Source organism: Parambassis ranga, chromosome 14 (assembly GCF_900634625.1).
Source record: "Parambassis ranga chromosome 14, fParRan2.1, whole genome shotgun sequence".
Classification (NCBI taxonomy): domain Eukaryota; kingdom Metazoa; phylum Chordata; class Actinopteri; family Ambassidae; genus Parambassis; species Parambassis ranga.
The window spans coordinates 15,788,221-15,815,891 of record NC_041034.1 but is presented as its reverse complement, the minus strand read 5'-3'; the positions used below and the strand labels follow the sequence as shown (position 1 = coordinate 15,815,891).

Here is a 27,671-nt window from a genome sequence, read left to right as displayed (position 1 = left end):
AGGAGAGATCTGGCACCAAGTCAACACTAACTTGGCTGCATCTCTACTGTACTGTGACGGCCTGGCTCTCTGAGTAATAACTTTGTGAAATATTGATGAAATATTTGGATCACCTTAGTGTGTTATTGGGGCTCTTTCACAGACAGTAAACAAACTTCATTGGGCCAACGGTTTACTCTGACCAGTATTGCAGTTGTGGATGTTATATATTTGTATATGTTGTTTATGAGGCTCTTGCTGGAACTGAGAACTGAGAACTGGTTTGTAGTTTCTTTGACTCAAAATTTCATTCATGAAATATTAAATCATGTTACACTGACTTCATTTGTTCACAGATCACCAGTTTAAACAGGTAAAATGTAGCAGAACTGTGAAATATGTGATTTTTCATTGCCAAATGTCTGCACGTGGGTGAAGCTCTGAAATCCTTTGTCTTACTTGATGTTAGAGGGTGTGTCATGTGTCTGAGTGTGTTTGTGTTCTGGCAGTCTGTGGGGACCCTCACCGTGTCCTGAGGGGCTCAAGCTCTCTGTGCGTGCATGGTATGTCCCTATGGGTTGCAGTCATCCTGTAGGGCTATGGTAACCACCAACCTCCTCTCTGTCTACCAACCATGCCCTGTTTGCCTCAGCCAATCGGCACAAAATAACTCCTCTGCCTGGGCCAATGGTGCGGCTGGCATGTTTACATGCTCCCGGAAGGCAGGGGCCATCATTAAGCATTCAGTGTAGTCGAGCGGAAGAGAGGGGTGGAGGGGAAAAAATAGGGGGAGGAGAGGGGGAGACAGGAAAGGGAGATGAAGCCATAATGGGTTGAGAGGGCTGATGGATGCACTCCAACCAACCTCAGGTGAACAAACACATATAGGTTTATATATCACTTAAGGATTTCTGAAATTGACCTCTATAACATTCTTAAATCATGGTTATGACTTTAACTGTAAAGGTGTTTGGTTACATATTTACAGCCTGAATTGGGAGCCATTAAACCAAGAACCAGCAGACAGTCCTATTTCTTTCTTGTCTTGTGGGTATGTTTACATGTGTGTTTGTCTGTGTCATTAAAGATTAATAGTCCCAGCAAGCGTTGGCCTTCTGGTCTCAGTATGTAGCCTTCTGCTTGGGTCAAAAGTAGATGTTCACACTTAGTCTCATTGTGTGTTTGACATGAGAGAAACCAAAAGGGTAAAAAGGCCAGAAGTGAAGAAGCACAACAGCAAGTAAAAGGGTTAACAAATATTTGCAGAGGTCTTTGACGGGTACTCAAGGGAGCACAGTTTTATTGATAGGGGACCTAGGGCTGTTAGAAAATAATATAGTAAGCTTGTTGCTTATTGTTCATAACAGTAAGAGCAGGGGAACACATGCTTGTTTCCCACGTTTGTAAATGAATAAGATGCTTGGTTGTACATTTGTTAAGTTTATTAATTTGTGTTTGTTTACATGTCATCTCACCGGGGTTTTTAGTTTAATCTTTAGTTTAATCTTCTTCTGTGTAAACAGGATGCAAGCACTATTTCATACCCCGATGTTCAAGGCAAGGCCACTCTTTTAAATCACTGTCTGCTTTTTATTCACCACTTAGCTGTGACCTTTTGGAAGTGGACCAAACTCAAAATCAATGGAGAGATATCCACAAGGTCTCTCTCTCTACTGCGTGTGTTTGTGTGTGCTGTGTCACATCATGCCAGATGGCCTTGTGTTCCAAGTGCTCTCTCAGTTTATCAGGCATCATCCTGCATCCCCGCAATCTCTCTTATCTATCCTGTCACTCTTTCCTGCGTCTCATTTAAGAGAAATCTCCCCAAATAAAGCCTCACAACAAATGTTAAGGTCAGACTCATTGCCTGTAGAGTAGGTTGCATAAATTCATGTAGGAGTAAATAAACAGGATGTTTGTTGATAGCACAACAGGTTTAAAGCAGTAAAAACCTGCAGGGGCTTTTTAAGTTGATTTGCATTTTTTGTGGCAAAGCCACATTGTATCTTTTTCCCTTGTGCTGGAGTTTCTCTCTATACCTGCACTCTTCTCATCTCTTCACTAATAGACAAGCTGCCACATCATTCGATTGTTGTCAGATCTTTAGTGTCAGACTGATGTGTTCAATCCAGAAGAAGGGCGAAAAACAGCACAAGTGTGCAAGTGAATAAGTGCATGTTATTTGAAATGTTTAAAAAAATGTACAATTGTCCCAGCCAAGGATGAAATGTTGCCTTGATAAATAAGTAAACCTTAAGATATTATATAGGTATTACAAACAAGATTATTTTAGGACTTCCTGGATCATATTCTATACTTGACCCATACTTGTTTATAGATGACCTACTTACAGGTTTCAGCATTAAATGTGCAGTCATTACAGCACAGTTTTGTATTCGAAAAGGTTTCATGTGACAAGCTTTTTTGGCCCCTTGTCCCAATGCCTCTTGTTCCGAGTGCACTAACTGTTTGGCCTCGGGTTTTTAAAGCTGGAAAATAGTATATAAATATCCAACTCTGTATGGTGCAATCTCATGCAATTGTTTTCACATTGGGTTTTCGTTGTTTCTGTTTTTAACATTTCACAGTAATCAAAATGACATCATTCTGCAGGATGTTGACTACTTTTTAAAGTTTCCTGGTAGTCTTCGCAACAGTTAACACCAAAACTGTGTTCTCTGACTTCTCATGGAAAACTACCTTCAAAATGTTTGCTCGCCCACATTGTGGTGGTTTTATCGTCATTCTTTTATCATGTATTTCCAACTGTGCTAACAGTATTATTAGGTTTTGCATGGTGCCTGAGTTTAGAGCATCCTCTTGTATCTGACACACCTAAGGTGTATCAAACTCTCCCTTAAATTTGCATCATATTCTCCTAATTGGGCTGTGGAGTGTAATAAATAGACTGTGCAATCACTGCTAGGGTTGCCTGAGGCCCTATTGAGAGCCGCTTGCATTTTAATAGCTTCGCTCATTGTAGTGCTTTTGTTTCGCTGCACGGTTTGATACACTTTCCATTAGCACATGCTCACGACACAGGGTACAGCGACGCACTGAGGTGTAGATGACCACACACTGAAGCTGCTGCACTGTTATATTGTGGGTGTGTATGTTGGCTGTGAGTAGCGCTACAATCCATGTGAAAGCTAGAACTACTTGCACCTGCTTACAGACAGAAGAAGCAAGGTTGGAAGCGGGCTATAAACTACAGTGGATTTGTAAGGGCTGTGTAGATGTTTGTCTGAATTCATTAGGTGTCTATGCAGTGGTGCATGCCCTGTGTGTGACAGTGGACGTCCTAATATATGGAGGCAGCGGTTTGTACCCAGTCAGGCTCAGCCTTGGGGATTTAGAGCAGCTAATTACAATGTATAGTGGCTGCCATGGTTACAATGGTAGGTTGGGTTTGGGGCCGTGGGGACAGGGAGGAGGGGGTGGGGGGGCAATTCATGCATGTGAATCTGCTGTGGAAGGGTCCTTATCTCTGGGCTCCTACAGGCATATGGCACATGAAGATATGCAGCTGTAGTAGAATTGTCATTCATTTGAGGTAATATGGGACAATATTGCCTTTCATCAGACTCTCCTCCGGCAGATGCTGTGGATGTGTGCGCACAGGTTGTGGAGTAGATAATGGGCACACCTCTTTATTAGCCACCTCTCAGTACACTTGTAGTGGAATGAATACACAGCATAAAGACATTAAAACACTCGTACGCTGTTCAGGATTTAGATATTGGGTGGGTAACTGTCCTTCTTTTGGTGCCATCTTTCTTTTTTTACTCTGTTCTGCCTTTATTTCTCCCTCTCCACTATAAGTAATGTGTGGGAGTCCTAGAGCTTATTGACCTTTAAAGTGTGCTCAGCCTCTTTCCTGAGCACAGTGTTTAGCTGTATCAGAGAAGTCAAACATTATCATCTTGATCAGGCTGGATGAGGGAAAACAAAGACCCCAGCTTAACGGTATGACTCACGCAGACTTAGAGACCACAGCTGCTCACAGCTCAGACTTGTGAAACTGTGCTTTGAATCCGATTTGAACTTGATCATCTATTATTATCCTTACACACACTAAGAGAACGCACATTTACAAGATGAAAAAAGCCTCGCACCCCTGATCTGTTAGGTTGTGGGTACAGGTGACCATGACACATTCACACAGTATGGCATTTCCGCCCATGCCTGGACTCAGTGACGTGGTAATTGCTGTTTTATATATACCACATCCTGAATTCAGATGAAGTTGGTTATTTTTGGAGCAGCTAAAATACCCGCATTACATAGATAGTTTGATCTAGCAGACTGCAGTGGATCTCTGTTAGCAGCCATAGAGCTCTTAGGTGAACAGGTCCTCATTCTTTATAGTTAAGGCATGATACCGTTTTTATAGCAGAACATAGACCTACAACAGTGAATGTAGTTTATTCAGGAGGATAAGTATTACATATATTTAGCTTGTTCCAATACCAAAAACCAAATTTGTGGTAACCAATGTTATGTTTTGACAGATGGATGAAGATAACCAAGTTTTGTTATGAGCCGCAGCCAATTCAAGGTTGAGTTAGTAGTGTAAGTGTAGCATTGAAAATGAAGCGCCTACATAAATAAAATATTTTCCAGCTGCTCCACCTGTTTTTTTTAGCTGTGCACACTTACCAAAGCTTGTATCTCACATTGTTTACTAATTAGCCCAAATGGTTTAAAATTGCCTTACACATGATGACATTGAGCATTCCTGGTGGAAATCATGTTATAAACGAAATGTGCAGCATCTGCATCTTACAACATCTGTTATATATTATATGTGCTTCACCAATACTTGAGTCATTTCTGAGATATTGACATCCGTGTCAAATAAAACTCCACTTTATTATTATTATTTATAGGTGTGCAGAGAGACTTCTCTCTCTTCAAACACCTGCTGGTCCACCACTGTGAACATGAGGCTACATGCTCTTTCACGTGCAAGTGAATGTAATAATTGTATGAGGATGGGTGTGTCTACATATCAATCAAGCTAGACTTATCATAGTTGAGCTAGAGCAGCATGCATTAAAGAACACAATGAACACCTGCTTCGGGTTGGCAGCAGCCGCTTCCTTTGGTTTCTGCGTGGATTTTAAGCAGCAAATGAAAAGCAACAATTTATCATTTCTGCCCTTAGAGCTCCATTACGAGTTTGAATCAAGCTTGCATATTGAATTTTTTATCCACACTTTGAAGTTTCCCTTAACATTTCATAGTGTTAAATTTGGAGCATGTGCCATACGGTAGAATAAAATAGGCTTCCAGCAATCCTGTGTTGCTGCTGGTTCTTTCCTCATGAGCCTAATGTCATGTTGAAATACTTTACAATAGACCTTCATAAAAGCATTTAATTTCCCCTGTGTCACCTCCTGATTGATGAGTGCAGGGCAGGGAGATGTAAAAGCCTACATGTACAGTACTCTGTCAACACACACACAATGACCAGAGATCTGTCATGTCACTGGTGTTCTGTCATGTTGTCATGGCTCCACAGGGCTTGGCCAGGCTGCTGAGTACAAGACAGGAGGCAGTACTCAGTCTTTTTGTTCTCCACTTTCCCTCTCTGTGTTTGATCTGATCCTCTGAGAATTGGATCTGTTATGGTTGAGCTCACTTACATCTTTTTGAAGAGGACACAGGGATATCTTGCCATCCACATGCACAAAAAAAGATGGTTGATTAATAAACATGCACACACTTCAACTTCCTTTAATTACCACCCTGAGCCCGGGCTCATAAACACACATCTCTTCTGCTCACTCACTGCAGCTGCTTCTCTGTACCCACACACACTGTTCTCAGACTGCAGGGTGTGATGTAATCCCTCTTCTCCTTTGGAAAAATTGCTGAGCAAGGCAACAACTCCCTGATTGAATTCTCACACTGCTGCAGCAACTTTTTTTTCTTCCCTTTAGCTCGCAACTGTACCATCCAAGCTTCTCTAGATGGATGAGAGAGAAATGAGAGAATGACTGTATACAAAAGACCCAGTGCTGGTTTAAAACTTCTTACTCACACCCAGGGTCATTTTAGCTACAAATGCAACAAGACATCAAGAAAATCTTTCACGTTTTACAATTTATAGAGTAAATATTAACTAATGTTAATAATAAATAATATCTATAAATAATAATACTTTTATGTAAAAGGTTCTTTCAGGTATTGGTAATAAAGATGAGTTATCTCAATATTTATGCACAGTAGCTATATTTAAACTGCCAACATATCCTTGGTGTTTCTTATGTTTTCATGTAGCAGCATGTTTAGTAGAGTTGGTAGGTGTATTTTTTCAAGCACTTTTGTATAGGTGCTTTAGTGAACAATATCCTTGTGTGTTGCTGCAGCAGTATATCTGTGTGATGGATGCTGCTGTCAGTCCCGTGTGAGCCCATTGGACGTGTTGACTGTGTGATGTATGCAGCCTTCTGTAGTCCCACTCTGAAGCACACACAGCTGCAGCCCACCCTTAAAAAGAAAGATACAATAAAACTGTTTTATGTGTGGAGAATAAAGGTGAGGTTACAGAAACTGCGTTATTACCGAATGAATGCTCAGCGTAGTTAAACAGCTGGAGACTAGCTGCCATGGCGGCTCTGCTGGGGCCTGTGTGTGATGTCGCTTGGCACTGTGAGAAACTGAGACGGCAGAGGAGAAAGGCGTGTTTTTATTTTTTTAGTCCAAAGTTTTTCTGTGAAGCTAACCTTCCTGTTGAGAGACCCACTTTAAAGAAAGAGGAAGTGATTTAGTAAAATCACTTCTAAAAAACTTCTAAAAAAAAAATTCTAAAAAGAGTCAGCGTGTGATGTGCATCAGCAACACTTAACCCAAAAACTCTATTAAACTGTGTTAGGGGCAGAGCGGCACAGACTGTTTTTGTATTTTTTTCTATTAACTAAAAAGCAGCAGTAACAGACGTATATGCAAACAAAGATCATGCATATGCACACATCTTCTTTTGTTGTGTCCATGGTCAGTTGTGCCTGCAGATGTTTATTTTTTAGTGGAGACTAAAACGCAGACACTAGAGACACTATTTTCTCTCTCTCTCCTCTCTAGAGCCTTTAGAGTGTTTATGACTCAGGCTATTGAGTTTTTAAAGTTCTTGTATAAATAGCAACACAGTCCAGCCAACAAGAGCACTGTTTACTTCCCAACACCATTATAACAGCTTATTGGCAAGCAGGGAGCATGTGCATCAACCTGACCAGTTGTCATGGCAACCTTTGCTCCTGCCCATACAAACCCAGGCCGGTTATCGAGGGTGACAGGTGAATTTAGAGCTGTCCGTCAGGAGAGGTTAACAGTGAAAGGGATGGGAGCTGACATCCTGCTGGGGTCATTGGACGGGTGGGTGGGGGAGTGGATGACGTGGCAGCAGGGAAGCAGATTTAACTGGTGGGGTTATGTAACAATATTTAGCCTCACAGCAGGCTAAATTTTTTTGAGCTTTTGAGCCATTGTTAGGACCCATTCTTTAAATGCAATGAAAAAATAAAATGAATTCTAATTCTGTTTTAAAAACACAACTGTGTTACTCACACCTTTTATGTCTGACCACATGTTTTGCATGTGTAATTCTGTAACTATAAATAACATGTTTTTTACTTCCTGTTAGGGCTTCAGAAAGAGACTTTGTATCAGCATAAACAAATTGCAGATGCTGAACTTCAGCATCACTTTATTGTTGCTAGACGTAGGACAAAAACAGGGCTCACACATGGTACTTTGGTGCTTACTCAAATGTAACATCAAAGAAGCAAGGAAATTTGTTGAAGATACATTAAATTACATCATCAAAAAACATCATTTTTATTTTATTTTTATGTTTTTTTTTTACAAATTGCTGTTATGTCTTAATGGATAGAAACACTGGCAACTATTTGACATCTAAATCATGTTTCTAATTTGTTTCATTGCATTCGCTTTATTACTAATATAATAAATTTCATTTGGCGTGAAATTGCTGAGCTAGTTTACTTTGCTATAGTAGATTTTAATGGTTGGCTTTTGCACTCAGACTCACAGAGATTCAAAGTTGCAAATGAGTGTGCTGTGTGTGTATTTACTTAATTTGAAAGGTTTTCCGGTGCTAGCTGTTCCGTATTGACTGGGGCTTCATTGAGCTGACCCACAGCAGAGTATATGAGTAATTCCATGTGGTATGAGTGACACAGAGAGTGCCTGTGTTCCTCATGGGCTGCATGAATTTCCCTATGCATTATATGGCGTGTATAAGGAAGTTCAGAGAGAGAGAGAGAGAGAGAGACTGAGGGACAGAGCAGGAGTAATGTAACACATGAAACATGCACACTAGTGTGTTTGGCTTTCTGAGTATTGGGGAAAATCCACCATGAAATACCTGTAATCTCAGTGATGTATTTTGCATTTCTGGATTAGGTTTTTGTTGTTTTTGGCGTCTGGTTTTTCTAGCTCAGACGCTGAAAATCAAAAAGGTCTGTCTGTCAGCAGTGGAGCATGGTCTACCTGCACCCAATCACATTCTGATACTATCTTCTTGTGCAACATTTCAGTGGCACAAAAGAGTTATGTTTTTATGTACGAGTGTGGCTCTTTTGTTATTTGTATGCTAAAGGTCAACTTTGTGCCTATTTATAGGGCACTGACCACCTTGCTTTGTCACTTAGTGTAAGCTTTTCATTTCTAAATTTTCAAAGAACATCTTTATTCACACCTTGTGTGTCGACCTTTGAAACTACAGACGATGTTTTTCTGAATAATATCACATTTTTTACAACTAAAATTGAGCATTCCATATTTGCTTTTCATTGTGACCATACGTGTTTCCATTTTAACACAGTGTTAAATGTGTATTTTGTTTTGTGTATTTAAGAATAAGCTAATCATAGCGTGTTGTTCCTGTTCCTATTTGATAACAGCCTGGGAGTCGCCAGAAAAAAACTGAACTATATTCTGTTACCGTAGTTCTATAAAGAGATAATCACAGTTCATTTCATTGCTCCATATGTTTGCTGGATTCAGTGAGACTTGCAACAACACATTGATTTGAATCATTTCCAACTATGAATACTTCACTAATCCACTGCTGGCTTCACTGCAAGCCTAAATTTGGCTGATTAGTTTTCCTTCATGATGTTTGAGAAGCGGATGTGCTGAGTATATCATCCAGAATTCCAATGTTTGTAGCTTCGTCATGCTACAGTGCATGTTGTGTACCTACAGTTTATGCACATAAACCTTCACTTGTTATTTTGTATAGCAGTTTTACCCATGAATGGTAACAGGGCAGCCATGCTTTCCATGTGACGTGAACATATTCAGTGGACAGAGAAACATTTTTTCCATACATTTATGGCTTTCATACAGTAACTGCTGTTGTGCGTATGCGTTTGTTGCTTCCTCCTAGACAGTGGGTGTGTTTGAATACAACATTGTCACCCTTATTTGAATGAGTGCCACAGTATCTGAATGGTTTAAAACAGTGGAAGTATTCAGCACTGAACGACTCTAGGTTGGCCCTCTTATTTTGAAATCGCTTTTCCAGGCTACATTTGAGTGAGAATCTCTGTTTGTGTACTGTTGAATCTGAGCTGAGGAAGTTGGACACCTTGGAGGTGTGACGTGATGTTTGCCCGACTGTGACATGGATAATTGGCAGTGAAAGGTGTGTTGGACAGACGACACCCCAGCATCCTCCAACACATCCATGGCTTTCTTCTTTGAGGCTGTGTGTGCTGTTCGATCTCTGTTCTCCAGTGATGGTGAGTCAGGTTGCTCTGTGCTTGACTGTGCAGTTTCTCTGCTTTGTGGATGTGTTAGCACGTAGGTTGATCCTGACAACCGTATGTAGTTTCTCTACACTACAGTGATGTGTCAGGCCCAGGTTTCATTGATTTCTTCTTCCTCTGCATGTCAGCCCTTTTGTTTGTTGTGATCTCCAGTTTAATCACATGTTATGTTGAGCTTTTCCTAATTTTCAAACATCAGTATTTGTTTATTATTGAGCAGTAAGAGCGGGTCAGGGCTGGTGAATCCTTTCCACTGAAAAATACTCTCGTCATGGACTGACAATGAGTGCAGCATTGATTTTTGCGTTTGTCACGCATGGGGATTGTCAGGGTGCATTAGCTGACTGAGTCAGTCCACATTTTATCCTGTCAGTGTGTGTGCAGATAAACATGTGCACGTGAGGACTTGTGTATCACATGGGAGCATTTTGACTGTGATAATGTTGCTATAATAGCTTTGACATCAGGCCTCATTCAGAGGATGAAATATCCTTCATTTACTCTGTGCTAATAGGGAATGTGATTGTGTTAATGAAGCAATCTGTAAACTTTGTCTGATGAAAGTGGGAGAAACTACAGACAACACTGCTAATCTCAGGAGTGGTGCATCTAAAACATGTCTTCCAGAATGTTGGAGATGTAAAGACATAATCGTTCAAGGCTGCGGCATCCCTGCCATCCTGAACACCGGGATGTAATGATTATATATATATATATATATATATATATATATATATATAATGGCTAAATTGTAACATTTGAACTTTTATTTAACACCATCATGAAGTTACAATTGCTGGCCTAACTAACTATCTATTAACTATATATAGATGGAAACATTTATTTATATTTAACAAGACACATTTTGGACTTCACTGTTCTTCTGTTACATCGTGAGATACAGCTGCACTATAGATTTCTTTGCCAGAAGTAGACATAATATATTTTCACATTCTTCTTTCCCTGTGCAGATGCTACTTATATTGGGAACTCTGGTCCTTAGGTTGTATGAGCATAGTTTGTGTTTCACCCTTTGCAGGTGGTGTTTATTGCTACCTTCTGTATGTTACACCACATACTTTTAATATGCCTGTGTAACTGACTCTCCTGTTGTGTGACTCTGTTGGGTCTGATCTCATTTCTGAAAGGCAGTATCGCATCAGCTCAGCCAAGCGAGAGAGACATTGCCACAGTTGCCCTTTCTTTTGTCTTCCTTTCTCTCTCTCACTGTCTGTCTTGCATTATTATGGCTAATCAGAGATAATGAGTAAAAGTAATGACCACTCACATGCTAAATTGCTCTCAGAGTAATTCATACACACACAAATGAGCCTAATCACACACATTAACAGTTTAACACACATACTTTTAAACAGGCAAATGCATAAGAGCTTAGGCTGCTGGAAAGATGTAGAGGAGCACACAGAGCCAATGAGCAGAATTTACATTCAGCCCACTTGCGCCGCTTTGTTATCATTGTTTTAACTCTTCTCCTTGACTGACTGGCTCTCCTCTCAGTATAGGATACTTCTGAATGCTTGCTATTGCCTATTGATATTTCTGCAAATAGAAATGAATCACAGCATGCATCTTTATGAAAGAGGGAACAGACCTTGATACTTGTCTAGACATGAGTTTTGTTTTGTTAAGTGCTCGATGTGTAGCCTCCAACTATCACTTTTAAATACTATACTGTCAGATAAGGTAAATAGTTTGGAGTTTGCTGTTTTTCTTCACACACTCACTCAGCTTCAGCAGATTAGTACAAATGAGTCTGACAGGAGGCCATAAGGTGTTCAGAGGAGTCAGAGAGGGAACAGATGGGAGAAAGAAAAACAAATTCATGCACGCTGGCCTATGGGAAGAGCAGACATGATCACAGCACGGTTGGAGTTGGGAAAATGACTTATCATCAGTGCATTAACTCCCTCTTCACCTAAGTGTTCTGCTCATGTCATCTTGCCACACATGAACATAGACAGCCCAATGCACCATTTGTCAGCTATTTGCCCAGCAGCTACAAATAAACCATATGGTATCTGTGACTCTCCGCTCTCTACACACATACTTGTATGAAACTAACAGATGGAGGATTTTTTGATTGACAGGTGGATGCTCCATTAACTGTGGGTTATGGTGCATGTCGAAGGAGGTGACAGACTGCTTGTCTGGGCACCCAGCGACATTAACTCCATGGCCTGTGTCATCCCAGTGGGGTTTGACCCCCGCTTTTATTTTCTAATTAGTTATCGTTTGTGCCTCGTTAGAGTTGTCTAATATTCTTCACACGCACACAGCAACGTGCACATCCTCTTGAGCACATGTTTTTGTGCAGAGGTGGTATATTTTGGTGCTGTCATATTTTGAAGAGCAGCAGGGACGATGCCTGCAGATAGGTACGCCTACACACCTCCAGGCTCTTCCTTGGTTGGTTGGTTCTTCCTTTTCATCAGATCAATGCTACATGGTGATAAGTGTGTAAGGTTTTATCAAAGACACTCCTTGCATCCTAAGTCATTAACTTATGTGAGAATGAGCAAATTCTCTTTATGTTTGCTCAATAGTGTCAACCAAATATTCTTTCTGTGACACTGGTTTTTTATGATCTCCCTGTGCCTATTTGTTATTCCACTGTTTTTCTCACAGTGTTCCTTTGAAGGCAGGACAGGAGTCAGTTCAGTCAGCGTTGTTCTCTTCCACTGGAGCTGTCACTGTTACTCAGACCAGAATGCCTGTATTGTCACAGGACATGAATATTGACCTCAATACTGACACTAAGCCTAATATATAAAATGTTGATACTGTAGAATTAAACACACTATGTGGAATGTGATGCTTTGATGCATTCCATAGTTTGGCCCTGGAATGAGTTTAGCCGCATTAGACTGTTTCATGTGTTGTTGTTGTCGGCATGATGACAGCTTGTTGATGCCATTTTCCACCAGCTGCTACAGTCCACATTTGTGTGTCCTACACTAGCGTTATATCATTAGAACCAATACAATGACACCTATAAGAGCAGGATACTCCTTGTAGTGTGATGCTAACCAGTATATCCCTTTTTTTTCTCTGTTCACCTCTCCCACTCTGTCTGTCTTCACCATGTGTCTCCAGACTTTAACTACAACACAGATGGCTATGAGGGGGACGGAGCAGAGGACGGCAAGTCCCAGGATGGCTCCGAGACGCTGCCCTATATAGATGAATCGCCCACCATGTCGCCCCAGCTGTGCGCGCCCCAAGGGCCTGATGGAGAAACGGTCTCCCCCACACCAGAGTGCCTGCTGACTGGGGTAAGACACACACACACACAGATGAAAGTACAATGTAGTGGCAGTCCTACTTGCTTCATCGTTGACAGAAAAGTTCATATGAGTTACGCGGAAATAATGAGATAGGTGGGAGTGAAGGGTAATACAACACCAGACTGTCTATATATTTCTGGTTGTTATTATTATATATTTAAATTTGGTTTCAGGATACTCAGTGTTGCTTAAAATCTGAAAGTAATAATTTGATTATCAAATGTATTTGTGTTTATAATTGTGTATTATGGCTTGGTGCTGCAGTAGTGACTGTTTTGGTAAGCGTTGCGGGAAAGTGATGTTTGTCACCAGAGCATTTCCTGTTTTTATTCAAAAACTTTTCTGTCCAGAGTCTCCACAACAATTTCCATTAGGGTTGAGCTAGCTACAGGTTCCTCCTGCTGTGGAAAATAAGGAATTCATCCTTTGTAAACACCCTCAACATTACTTTTATGAAATTTTAAAGTTATTTCAACAAGCACTGGAATTTTTTACTACAAGTTTTCTACTTTGTTCTGTGCAATGAGAGTGCCGCGTGACAGACACAGTCTAGCTGCCACATCTTGACCCTCTGAAAATGGTGAACAATTAGGTACAATAGCTGGACTGCCTGCAGCACACTGCAGGTGGCACATTCAAAGCAGCAGGAAACGACCACTGACCCAGATGGGCTTTAATGCCACCAGCAACAATCTGCCAGACTGAGTGTAAATGGCATAGATGGGAGGACTGTGTTTATCTATGTTTTACTATTGTTGAAAAATTAAATACATTTTATTAGTCACTGCATTGATCATCAGTTTTCATCCAGTCAGTCAGTGGTCGGTATTGTTGTGGCTTTGGTGTTTTTTCATTGGATCCCTTGTATATTACTGTACATCTACAGTCCCTACTCAGATTTCAGACACTGTAAATAGCTGTCTGTCTGTTTTTATCCTCCATTTACTCCACATAAGCTGCACCTGGAAATTAATTTTTTTCCCCACACTTACTAGGAATTTTAAAGAGCGTGTTTGTATATGTTTCTGTGTCTCTCTGTGGCATGTGGGTGACAGTGTGATTGGATGCCTCAGCACCCTAGTGATTCACAGTTTGAATCCTGATGCCCCTGACCTGATATGACCCACACATACAGAGAGAGGGAGGGAGAGAGGCTGGCAGGGGTTTATACACAATATTGTTGCTAAATGACAACTGAACCAGTCATTGAGTCCTCTTTTGTGTTGTGTAATTTTATACCTTCATAGCTCACAAGGAATGACGTATGCACACACTGATCAGAAATGATGAATTTATCTCAAAACTTATTATTGATACCCTTCAGAATGTTTTTACATCATGCTTTTTTATCCTGTATCTTAGAGGTGGCTTGATGACTCTTGAGCCACTCTTTTTGGCTCATTATATTAAATCCAAACTTTACAACTATCAGATCACAGTATTATAAGAACACTGTGGCCTTGATGGTTAAGCTTATTGTGAATGCTCTGTGAGGAGCTCATCTCATGTAAATAAAAATGTGTCTCCATCTAGTGGCAAAATATGGTAAGACCAGACCAGACAGGAAAGAACGTAAGATGAGATGACATTGAAAAGAAGAACTGATAAGAATAGTTACCCTCATGAGAAATGAGGTAGTATTATTATTATTGCAGCTTACTATAAAGACATACAAGGCAAGTCTTTAATGTGGTTCAAATGAAAGTGAATATCCTTTATAATAACTCATAGGCCTTTCATTAGGACACCATTTAATCCTGCCATATGGTGGTGAGAGAGGTCACATACTTGATCCAATTGACAACACATGTGCTGCAAATATAACACAAAGACAATACAGAAGTTATCTGTAAGGGGCACCAACACTGATGTCCAACTTTTATACAATGAAACAAGTCTACCTCACAATGGCCATACTTTATAAAATATAGTATTGTAGAAAAAGAATAAGAAGCTTATGTCAGATGAAGTATGCCGTACTATGCCAAAATTACCACATGTTCTACTACATCTGGTTCCATTTGTGTTCCAGCCAGTATACATTTCTGGCGATTTGTCACATGTATGAGCTCCCAAGTAAGCACACGTAAGACAATAATGTTGTAAAGAAACAGCAGCAACCTTTAGGAGCAGATGTCAATTGCTTTTTTGGAATCCCCTGGAAACATTTGCGCAGTGTTCAATGTTTGTTTAAACAGATCACGATTCTAGCATTTTGACATTATTATTTACTTTTCTCCCCTATTGATGGTGTCTACTGTCTACATGCACAATCCTGGAAACCCCTGAGAAAGGGCCAACATCTAGGTGTCAAACTGGGGACTGTTAGTTGTATCCTAACCCATGCACTATGTCTCCAACCATACAGCCACAGATTTGTCCCATTTTTCAGTTTGTTGCAATGGTTGCAATTATGTATTTTTACTTCTAAATATGGTGTAGTTTGCCCAAAACATTTGCATATAACATTCACTTTTCCCACTCATAAACTGAGTCAGACGAGTTGCTGTGAAAGACTGCTTGTGGAGATGCCGCTGTCTCATGAACTTTAGACATCTTTCCACTCCTCTCCACACTCCCTCATTAAATTGGCCTCTCTTTCCACTGAGTCTGCATGGGCCTTTCATCTGCTAACATGAGAGCGGCAACGCTGACACGTCCTTGCTAAGATGTATGCGTTCAGCAAGATAAAAATGTATAGGCACGTGAGGAAAATACTAACCTCAAAATGCTGTATTGTATATCTATTACCTCAGCTGGAAGATGGTTTAGGTGTTAGGATTTTTGTTCTTCTTGTTATTTTATTACCTCATTGCCTCTACCTAAATTAGGCCTTTTACCCATATTAATGGCTTGGTCGTGACCTAGAAATACAAACCACAAGCATACATTTGCTCTTAGTTGTTAGCTAGTAAAATAGTCAGACCTACACTTGGGGGTTGGTTAGATTCTGCAAAATTAGCCTGACCTGCACATCTACAACAGCAGAGAATCTGTATAGCAGAGGCAAAAGAATGTAGAGTGGCTGTCACTTCCTGTAAAATGCCACCTAAAGGTCAAAATTAGGATGAGAGGTCAGGGCAAAGGAACATTATTCATTCATAAATACACACAATAAGCTTCAGTTTCATATATTATATTATTAATTCATTAATGGGGCTTCTGTGTCCTGCTGTTGACACTGCTGTAACTCTGTCTCCAATGAACTATGTCAACTGTAATTGAACTCAGCTGCAGTAGCAGCACATATGCTTGTCCCAGCTCAACATCTAGGAAGATCAATAAAGGCACAATGGACAGAGGAGAGAGAAACCAGCTGTGCAGCATGCTCTGATGCGAGAAAGAGAGAAACTGTTGTGCATAATGAGGAAGTGGCTTTTGCCTGAAAAGAACGGAAGACAGAAATACAGAAGAAATAAAGAGACCAACTCTGCCAGTGTAGCGCAGACAGAAATGGCCTGTGTAGCCATCAAGGAAGTGGCTGGATAGCATTTGTTGTTGAGGGGAGGGGCGGATGTAGAGGGAGGGCAGACCTCATCGACCGAGGTGGAACAGTGGCTCACGCACACATATATAGAGAACACACAAACACCAGGAAGCCCAGCAGAGGAAGGGGGTGGGGTTGTGTAGGCGGGGTCCTCTCTCTTTCTCTCTCGGTGTCCAGACGACTTGCACTGAAGGGAAAACACTGATGTGTCCAGGCAGGCCCTGAAGAAGGGATTTGGAGGCAGAGAGGAGGAGGTGAAAGAAAAGGAGAGAAACCATGGAGGAGGAAGAGGAGGAGGTGCTGTGTTACTTGGACAGGGTGCTGGAGGAGGAGGAGGAGGAGGAGGTGTTTGAATACGGAGATGGGGAGCTGGATCTCATCACTCCGACACATAGACAGTTCAAGGTGAGGCAGAGGCTGGAGGCTGGATGCAGGGACAACACACACACACAGATATGTACACTTCAGCAATACTAACACAGTGATCAGGCTTGAAAGCTCCGTCAGTAAATGGAAAAGTCTGAATTAGAGTCTTGGTGTGATGTGGCATCAGTATGTGCTGCTCTGTACGCCATCTGCTCTGCAATAAAAAGTGTGTGTGACAGCCATTGGTGTGTCAGCACGGCCTGATGAGGCAGCTCCTCTGGAGCACATGTCTTTTTACTGTGCTGCTTTTTTACCGACAGCTGGTTTCTCTTTCTCATGCTAACTTCTCTCTTTGTGCATGTCTGTGTGTGTATGAGTGTACACTCCTCTGAGCAAAGGAACTGACAGAAAGCAGGGCCGACATAACACTGTCCCTGGTCACTCATGATATCAACTCTGTTATCACACAAAGTGAGAACAGAGGGCATGACAGGAAAGCACGCAGTGTTACTCTGTACTAAAGTATAATTGTCAGGTTCATTCAGTCTGAAGCAGGTCGCTGTGGAAAAAATACTTTCACCACTCATGTATTTCTCATCTTGTCCCTCTTGCCACACAGTAGCTCTTTGTACAGCAGAGGGGAAATATTCTTTTTTCCATCTGGCTGTGACATATTTGTTACTTAGGGAGTGAATGAGCCACGTCTCCAACACGTTATGTAAAGGTCAGGGCACCTGTGGGGTTCCAGCTCATGCTGTGAAAAGGCCATTAAATCTCATCCTATGGGATGTCAATTAAAAAAAAAAAAACAACCAACAATGACTGGTGAGGAAGCTGCTCTGTATGATCTGTGGTGCTTAAAATAACTGGTGAGCAGCAGTATCAAAAGATCAGTTTCAGGTGTGACTGTGACTCTGGAGGTGTGACTTCTGGTATGCTTTTTTAGTTTTTAGCTTTCTCTCAAGGAATACCAAGAGTAAAACAGACTCAGTGGGAGTCCATACTGTTAATGGTTGTAATATTTAAATGCACCGTGACAGACAGGAACACAATCCTTCCCTAAAAAACTTTACACAGTTTGTTTTTGACTTCATAAAAATCTGACATTTCTTTCTAAGGGCTACTGCAGGTTGTGTGTTTTGTATGAAGGTGTCTTCATGGCATGGGAAAAATGTCAAGAACAGATTTGTAATTAACTAAAAAACTAAAAAAGTGTATTTTGTGCACACATTGCACCTTGTTATAGGGTGTACCATCAGCGTTGTGGCTGGGTGTGATTGGATTAAACGATGAGGTCATGGCTCCTTCCATGTCTTATCAGATCTTGCCAGTGTGCTGCTATCACTGTAAGGACCTGGCTGTGTTAATAATTAATCTTTCTGCTCTCATAGCTGTTCTTTGGACTCCCTTAAAGTACATACACATTATTTGACACTCTCTCCAATTTATTGCTGTTTGGCTGTGGATAGGGACATGTGTCTTTAAAAGATGGTAAATAGTGAATAGTTAGAGACACTTTTTGTCCATGAGATTTTTGGCCCGTGTATTTCACTCTGCCAGGAAAAAAATGACATTATTAGAAATAAGTCATTCTACTTAAAGGTAAAGCACACAAGTGGTATGCATTTGAAATGACAATGGTGGACCCGTGTTGTTGTAGTATACCAGCTTCATAAGGAAAAGTCTGTAGTTTCTTTTTGGCTCAATACTTCAGTTTTAATTATTGTTTTTCAACAAAATATTGACCTAAAGTGAACACTTGTACTGTTTTACTCTTTGTTTCTTAAACACAATTAGGGTGGCGACTTCCCTGATATTGAAGTCAAAATACATCAACAGCCTGGAAGCAGCAGTGGAGGACTTTCCACAGAGGAAGCGGGCTATTTAGATGTTTTCAGATGAAATTCCAAATACTTAGCTGCTATGCATTCCTACACTGTGTTTTAATCTGGTGTTTACTTGATGTGGTAAATGCCATGGCATCATGCACCACAAATGTGTTGTTGGTAAGAAAAGAAGCATGGATGTAAATATGAATGCGTGCATAAAACATTATCACAGTCAAGTCTGTCTTGTCCTGCAGGGTGACATCGAGAAAGGACTAGAGATGAAGAAACTGGTGCTGTCTGGTTTCTTGGCCAGTGAGGAAATCTACATCAATCAACTGGAGGCTCTGCTGCTGGTAAGAGTCAACACACAACGATGTAATGTTCAAGAAGCCGCCGGCTTGTTGCAGAGCTGCCTCTGCATCAGTGCAGGGACCCTGTGTGAACTGTCAGAACTATTAGTGGGTGATAGTTACAATGAAAGCAGGTCCTTAGTCACTGCAGTTTCCTGAACACTAACAGAACACACTTCCCCATGTTAAGACAATACGTCATATCCTGTTAATCCAGCTACATGCTACATGCTAACCAACATGTAGTCATCCAATTCAGTTAAATACAAATACAAAACGTTTAGTTAGTGGTCAGTTAGTCAAAGATGAACAAAGGAAAATGTGGCAATAATGGCAGCAATCTGGTCTGATTCTCACTTCCCTTCATTTAAACCCTGTGACGACACTATCAATGACGATTTGGTTCCAGTCCTCATTCACTTCCTCAGTCATTGAGAGATTTTCTCAAACGTATACGTTAACAGTTTATTTTATTGACATAAATAAACCCTAGATTTATAAACAAAATACACACATTGATTTTTATGTGTTGTACATTTATGAAAACTCTGTAAGCATAGTTAGCCATTATTGTAAGGCTTCCAGAGCAGGGTGCCCAGGATATATGATCACCCAGACATGTGAACAGTGTTTGGCTGTCCCATTGGGTTGTTGAATGTGGGCATACATTCAAGTATTTGACACAGCTGTCTACCGTTCATCTGCTCTAGCTACAACTCCACGTCACAATTGTATCTTTTTTTTTTTAATGTCTGGCTCTCTGACAACTGAACAGCCCACACACATCTCCAAAGTCTTACATGCAATAATTGATGCCAAGAAGCCCCTTGACTGTACAGTATGACATCTCACGCCCAATTCACTTACCCCAGATTAGAGACTTTATGGGTTTGTGAAAAGTTGAGACAGGAGCAAAGTCTTTGCAGACCATAACTGATCATGAAATCAGTTTACAGTGTTTTAAACATGAATTTATACAGCTACATATTCTTTCATATTTTCAGTATCAATAGCTGCAATACACAAATATTAACCCTTAAAGCAATTTATCATAGCTAATGAAGCTTGTGTTCTGTAGCTTCTGTAAATGGACAACATACACATACAAGCAATGACATCTAAAGATTAACTCATGAGAGAGATTAAGAATTCACCAGGATGCAGTCTGCTAGTCTTCAAATCTGTTTGGCACATTTTATTAAAGTGTTTAAGGGATAAATTGTTGGTACCATTTTCAAATAAAATAAAAAGAGCCAGCCTGTCTGATGCACCTTCCTGCTGCCCCAGCAATCATTGTTAGACTGTAGACCCCCTCCATCCCACTGTGACCGCTCCACCACACATCTCTATCATTAACTGAGTTGGCGTGCAATCTGCCTGGTCATAATACATGACTCATAGTACATGATAATCACCATGTGACACATTGAGGCTGTTTTTCTTCAAGGCACAATTAGGCCACTGATTGGCCAATTACTTGGTCCAATTAAACCTGTTCTGAAATTGCACATGATTTTAGCCCCTTTTTGGCATGAAATGTCATCATTCTTTAGTTTTGTTCAGATACTTGACCGCTCACTCATGACTGTCCTGTCTTTTGCCTGTTCAGCCCATGCGACCCCTGAAAGCCACCGCCACAACCTCCCAGCCCGTCCTGACCATTCAGCAGATAGAGACCATCTTCTACAAAATCCAGGACATCTTTGAGATCCACAAAGAGTTCTATGATTCCCTTTTACCCAACATTCAGCAGTGGGATGAGAAGGTCACTGTGGGACATTTGTTCCAGAAGCTGGTGAGTGTGACGTGGGCTCAGTGTGTGGTTCTTTTTTTTCCTCTCCCACTCTTCTCCATCATTTACAGAGTACATGTAAAGGGCTGTTAAGTGGGGAATTGTCACTGCTTGTGCTTAGTGAATCACTTGTCTAAATTAGACCGTGTGTGCGTAAATGACTGTGTGCGCGCCACCCATGTCTGTGGCCAGAATAGTAAAAGTGGTGCAGCCTCTGGTCCATCATGCAGTCATATTTGCACTGGATTATGGTGCTTAGACAGGTGCTCTCAGTACATAATGGAACTGCCTCATTGTTATGTGTGTGCTGACGTGTGTGTGTCGGGTTTGACCGGGTGCAGGCCTCAACTCGTTTCAAAGTATGTTAGATGTGGGCACATCAGTAGAGTATGTGTGTTTGTTTGGCATACTGTAGATACAATGATGCAACATGCTGTAATAGTGTTTCTGCTGAGATGTAAAAAACTGGACTTCTAGTATAAATATAAATCCATGCAAGATGCATTATTTAGTGTGTAAAATTCAGAGGGTGTCACTATTAAACATGCTCGAGTCGAATGCATTTTGGTATAGTGGGCAGCAGTGTAGCTGGTATAATTGAAATAAATAAACAGTGGCACCCTTTTTCCCATGAGCTCACTCTGAGAGCAACTCACTGTGGGCATTGGCAGAATACTTAGCTTCATGATTATCCTAGATTGGAAACTCAACAGACAGACTTTTATTAAAACATATTATTAAATTTGTGTTAAAACATAGAATGGTGTAATCAGATTTAATCCTGGATTGTAGTTTAGTTTAAATAAAAACAAAGTATAACTGTTGTATTATCAGAAGCTTAGAAAAACGGAAAACACTGGAGGATTTTAGAGTTCATTTGAATTTATTATTTATTTGCTCTATTCAGACACGAGTTAATGAAATGTTCCATTATGACAGATACTGCCATGTTTTGCCAAGGCATGACAACATTGTTGTTTTAAGTGGAGGACAAGAGCAAGTGTTGTTCCAGCTCAAGCAAGACTTTAGAGTCTATTTTTATGAAATGTTCTTCTGACTCCCCTGACCTCTGATTCACCACTTTTCTCTGTGGGCTGGCAGTGCTAAGTTAGAACCAGATGTATTTTAAAATGTGACAGATTAAAATAGAGTGTTTGTGTTGTTGCAGTGTATCACAGATGTGGATACAATAAGTTGTAGGTCTGTGTAAAGTAACAGAGATCTGCTCATGCAACAGTGACTCAGAGTGTAAGTACCACTTTTGATACAGCTGTATAAATAGAATAACAATTTCATACTACTATATGACTACTATATGGCAGGGACCTAGAGCCTGCCCTGGAGTAGTCCCTGTCCCATCCTGACTCTAAGGTAGGATCCTGGGGCATGCAAACCCCTCCACCACGCTAAGGTGGCTATGAAGGGGATGCGCAAACAAACGTACGATACGTACAATTAAAGCTCTGAACTCGCTCTCACACCTACAACGGTGCCTAGGAGCCTAAGGAGCACCTACCTTTGATCTTAGACATGGAGAGGTGGGGGTCTGGGGGAGGACCCCCATTTACAAAAGAGATTTGGGCCAGATCATATGTGTTTTGGACATTGTGGTGCAGGCCGGATTTGGCTTGCGGGCCTTGAGTTTGACACATGTGCAGTAGGGCCTTCGCACCACTCGGTGCTTGGGCCCTAAAAAGCCCAAGCACAGTGGTCTAGGCACCACAGAAGAATTTTATGATCCACTGTGTCGAACGCCACTTTCGAGTCAAACAGGATTAATTACAGTTACCAGAATCAAGGTTCACCAATAGATCATTAAAAAAACTTTAAAAGAGAAGTCTTAGTGCTGTGGAGCCTAAAACCAGACTGAAACAGTTCACAAACATCAGCCGTTTTTAAAAATTCATGGAGGTTTAAACCAGCTCTCTCTAAAACCTTGGAGATAAAAGGGAGTTTGGAAATTTACCTAAAATTAGACAAAATTAAGGGGTCCAAACTCTTCTTTATTATTCCTCCTTTATGTGAGTTTTGCACAAAGCCAGTGGTAACACTGTTTCACAGTAGCCAAGCGTTGTGGTGAAATTTCAGTGGTCATGATTGCATGCTATGTGGCTCATTTGTACAAAAGGATGTGTTTCAGCAACAAGGGGAACAACGACCTACTGGAGAAAACAGAGTACTGCAAAGTGATGCAGTAGTTATTTGTTGTGATCTGGAGTGTAGACACTTTGTTTCAGACATTGCATCAAGTCCAGTTTCACAATGACAGATGGAGACTTCATGTCTAAGCAGCAACTCAATAAAGTGATGAAATCACGTCATCACGTCATTCTGCTCAGTTTTGGACTTTCCAGCCAAGCTGCCAAATCTCTATCCTTGGAAAGGCAGTCATCACACATGGTGGTTTCTTCTCTCTGTCCAACCGTTTGGTTTGACATAGTGAAGTCTGCTATTATGATAAGATGATATACAGACATTTGTTTGACTGGTCTCATTTCTGATGTTGCCTTAATTGTATCAATATGACATAATGCTGTATATACTTACAAATTGTTGGTGTAGTAGTCTTAATAATTTTACATGAGCCTGGATGATTCCTTCACAGCTTTTCGCCTGAGCCCAACAACTAGGAAATGAAAATAGGAGGACAGGGAGTTATGGGCAAAAAGTAACAGGTCTTACTCATTCACTCTATTCAGCTGAATCCAATCTCATTTCTTTAATAGGATGCAGTCAGGTCTTCAGCCAAGGTGTTCAAGCATAGCTGTAGCAGGATGCATATTCATGCACTGCTGCTGGGCAGATTGTGTCACAATATACACACACAGTGCTGCGCAGAGTGGCTGTTAATGAAAGCGAAGAGGCAAGAGAAAGAGAGGGGCATTCTGTTTCAACCAGAGGGCTGCACAGAGCAGAGTGGCAATATGGGAATGTGCTCAGACTATATGACCATATCTGTAACTGTGTGTGCAAATATTTATTTAAGACAAAATTCTGATGTGTATGAGAGTTATTATTCCTCTCCTAGAGTGTTATATGATTTTTAATTGAGTTGTGTGACATGATGAAATTGTGCATGTGCTGTCATTGTAAATCTATTAGATAAGAAAACAGCTGTTCTGCTACTGGTTCTTTTTCTTTCACACCATCTTGTTCATCTTGTTACCATAAGTCTTTTGTCTTCTTATGTTCTCCAGGCCAGCCAGTTGGGAGTGTACAAAGCCTTTGTGGACAACTACAAAGTGGCATTAGAGACAGCAGAGAAATGCAGCCAAGCAAACAGCCAGTTCCAGAAGATATCAGAGGTAAGGAGGATATCCTTCATAAGTTAAAGAGAGGATCAAGAAGTCCATAGAAAGATGTGTCACTGTCATGTTAACGCTTTTCAGTAAAGTGAAGATGAAAACAACGCAGGAGGAAAGCATGGTGAGATGAAACATCCTGTTTTTGACAGGAAGCAACAGCCTGCATTGGAGATTTTGGTTCAGTTATGAGGAACAACCACAGCCCAGTTAAAAAAATTCTTGAATTAGCAGTTTGTAGCTTATTAGTGTGTGGACAAGCCGACACTGTCATTCACAACAGAAGGTCTGGACTACTTTAGGTTTACTGTACGTCAACACATACTAGTTGTAGTGTGGTGGATATATTTAGTATTTCTGAAAAATGTGGAGGATGGGAGTGTAGGTGCTAAAAATCATCATGGCTGCAAGGAGGGTGTTATAGATGTTAATTAACAGAAAATCTGTGACAGAAGTAACCAGAAATGTCAAACACACTCTCATTCATGCAGGATTTGTAGTCTGTTGATTTATATATATATATATATATATATATATATATATATATATATATATAAAACACAAAATATTAAGTCATGCAAATATACCACTGAGATCAGTTCCTTTAATTAAAGTTTAATTTAGACTTTAATTAAATCCCTGATTAACACTTCACCATCCACCATGCTGTGGTGTGTTGATGGTATGATTTCCTTTTTAAGGGTCTTTAGCTGTAACATATCCCAATCTCAACCATATATAGAGTGTCTGTTTGTATGTGTGTTAATTTCACTTCTCATTTTCTTCTTCTTTCAGAACCTCAAAGTCAAAGGACCTAAAGACTCCAAAGATTGTACCACAACTATTTCAATGGAGGGTGAGTTTATGAGTTTATGTGTCTGTGTATGTATGTATGTATGTATGTATGTATGTATGTATGTATGTATGTATGTATGTATGTATGTATGTATGTATGTATGTATGTATGTATGTATGTATGTATGTATGTATCAGTTTGTTGTGTGAGGACATCTATCTAGGCTGGTTTGCTTCTTTAAGAATCTAGTCCTTTCCCTTCTACTTGTGTATGCAGTGGTGGGCTTCGGGAGGCAAACCGGTGCATGTGTGAGCCTGCTCGCTCCTTCTCACACACACATACACCCTCTTGTTCTATGTCTTTCCCTCTCTCTCTCTCTCTCTCTTGCTCTCTCTCTTTCTCTCTGCCTGCCAATGCCTGAGAAAGGAGGCAGTGAGCAGGAGGGTTGAGTCAGGAGAGGAGAAGAGGGATATGGAGGTGCTTCTGGTCCTCAGGCTGTGTTGTAACTGCACATACGGTAATGACTGCATGGAGACAAGCTGCTGGAAACTTGGAGCATTTTGTCTTTTTTCCTGTGATCTTAGATATGTGCGTGCTTGATTCTGCAGTAGATTGTTAATATTCTGTATGTGCTTTTAGGACAGTTATAAAAAGCAGGCAGGTGGATATTTGGACCTTTATGCTCATGATGTGTCTGCTTGGGGATGATTTCAGACTTGAAATTAACTTTTCTGCTTTTCAGTTGTTGCTGAGTGAAATATGGAGTTTACCTGGACTTAACATACAGGAGGGCAGTCTCTCTGTGTGAGTGGGTGATTGTTAACAAGCAGAGCACGTTTAGTCTGTAAATGGACTGCTGACCCCGGGCTGCTCCTCACGGAGAATACTTACCATCAGAGGATTGGAACAAGTCTGATGTTCTAGTTAGACATTGTGCTGTGAGGCAGAGTAATATAATGAGTAAATGTTGTGGCTTTGTCGGGCAGACAGACGCATTCATATGTATGTTAATTTTCAGCTTCATGTACCTGTGAAGTGTTAATTTATGCGTCTTAAATGAGGGAAGACACATCCCCTCCCGTTGTTTTCTCATCTTCCCTGCTGAGACTGCACTATATTGTTTGAGATGACAGTGATTGGATTGCTTTACCATAGCTCTACGTGGTTTTTAAGTAGCCATAAACAAGTTTCACATTCCCTCAGCAATCAGGGATTGCACCCAAGGCAATTGCTTTGATTGCTATGTGTATAACAGTTCCCTAATTACCTCAGGCTGTTGTGGGATTTTTTGGCCTCAGCTGTGAAACTGCTTCATCTTGTTTTCTCCACCCTGTACATGTCCATTCATTTTTCTTACTTTGCTACAAGTGCTAAATTGAACAAACATCTGACATCCTGTTTGACGTACATGAGGTCTCCTGCTCTGCACCGCTGCTGTTTTCTCTCTCAATCCTTACATGTCCCGTCCCTCTCTTTCCCTCTCATCCTGCCTTCTTTATTTTCCCCTCTCCTCTTGCACGTGTTCTACCCCTCTCGCCCTCCTTCACAGCTCAAGCCTGGCTGGTACCCGCCTTGCCAAATTCTGAGCACTAAACACAGACAGTTCATATGCCCTACCTGCAGACTCAAAGTGCTTGTGAGACTTTTTTTTTTTTTTTCAAAGTCTCTATCCACATGGTATAGCTCCTCGTTAGCAAAGATGAACTGTCGGCCATGTCATCCCGTCGACCTTGACAACAGGACCAATCAGAGGCACCTTGCTGTGAGAGGACATCGACTTCCAATATTCCTCCCTCTCTCTCTGTTCCATAGTCATAATGACTAGACTTTGAGCTTCACTTCTTTTTATAGATTCTAGCCTTGTTTGGTAAGTGGAAACACAATTTATACTCTAAATAGACACTATTCTCAGGCATTTTTACCCTGATACCCTCAGAATATAATGAATCATATCCTTGGAAAAAGATAAAAGGGATCCGAACTTAAAGGGTCTAAAACTTTTCACCATTAGTCCATTAAACCTGGCAACTGTTAAACCTTTTCAATACAGAGCAGGTTCAGCCAAACCAAAGTTTTGACACAATCAATACTGCTGATGTACTGATTTATGCAACATCTCCTAAAGCACTGTGCAGATATCTGATACTTGTTTTGCACCTAGGGTAGCCTAAAGTCACCTAATCCTTCCTGCAGCACCTGTACCTGAGCTGAATGCAAACCTGTGCACACATTCATACATAATTAGACGCTCACTGCCCTCACAGTCAGAGCCGGCTCTGTGCTAATCCTCCTGATGGTAGCAATATTGGTTCACTGAGCCAGAACCATTGATGGAGGCCGCATTATTAATGACCAGAGGGTGGAAAAAAACTTCAAAGAGCATTAGAAAGACCCTCTAGAAGATTCTCTTTGGTCTAATACATGGCTGTGTGTGTATATATTGATGCACAGAGAGTGCATAAAGTTTAATATGACAAGCCCTATCAGTAGATCCGAACATGCTCCCTATAGCTTTCTGCTCTCCCTCTTTCATTTGTTAGAGTTAAAGGAGGAGGCGAGACAAAAGGAGACTGAACACTTCAAAGTAAGGGAAGAAGAACAGAGAGAGATAACATGTCTGTATGACTGCACAGACGACGGGAGCATTGTGGGATGGTTTATACAGATA

The 27,671-nt window shown here is 40.8% G+C and overlaps 1 protein-coding gene across 4 annotated transcripts in view; it reads left to right on the top strand.

Annotated features, from left to right (window-relative positions):
• The window catches only part of abr (ABR activator of RhoGEF and GTPase), a 90,609-nt gene that overhangs the window by 19,156 nt on the left and 43,782 nt on the right, over positions 1-27,671 (top strand). For 2 of the 4 annotated variants that reach the window (XM_028420886.1, XM_028420887.1), the window contains exons 2-6: positions 12,891-13,069; positions 19,018-19,116; positions 20,723-20,908; positions 24,103-24,210; positions 25,003-25,063. In XM_028420886.1, coding sequence (XP_028276687.1) covers positions 12,891-13,069; positions 19,018-19,116; positions 20,723-20,908; positions 24,103-24,210; positions 25,003-25,063 — 633 coding nt within the window. Of the gene's footprint in view, positions 1-12,890; positions 13,070-16,745; positions 16,974-19,017; positions 19,117-20,722; positions 20,909-24,102; positions 24,211-25,002; positions 25,064-27,671 lie in introns of those variants that run through there. The other 2 variants (XM_028420889.1, XM_028420888.1) reach the window with 2 other exon arrangements.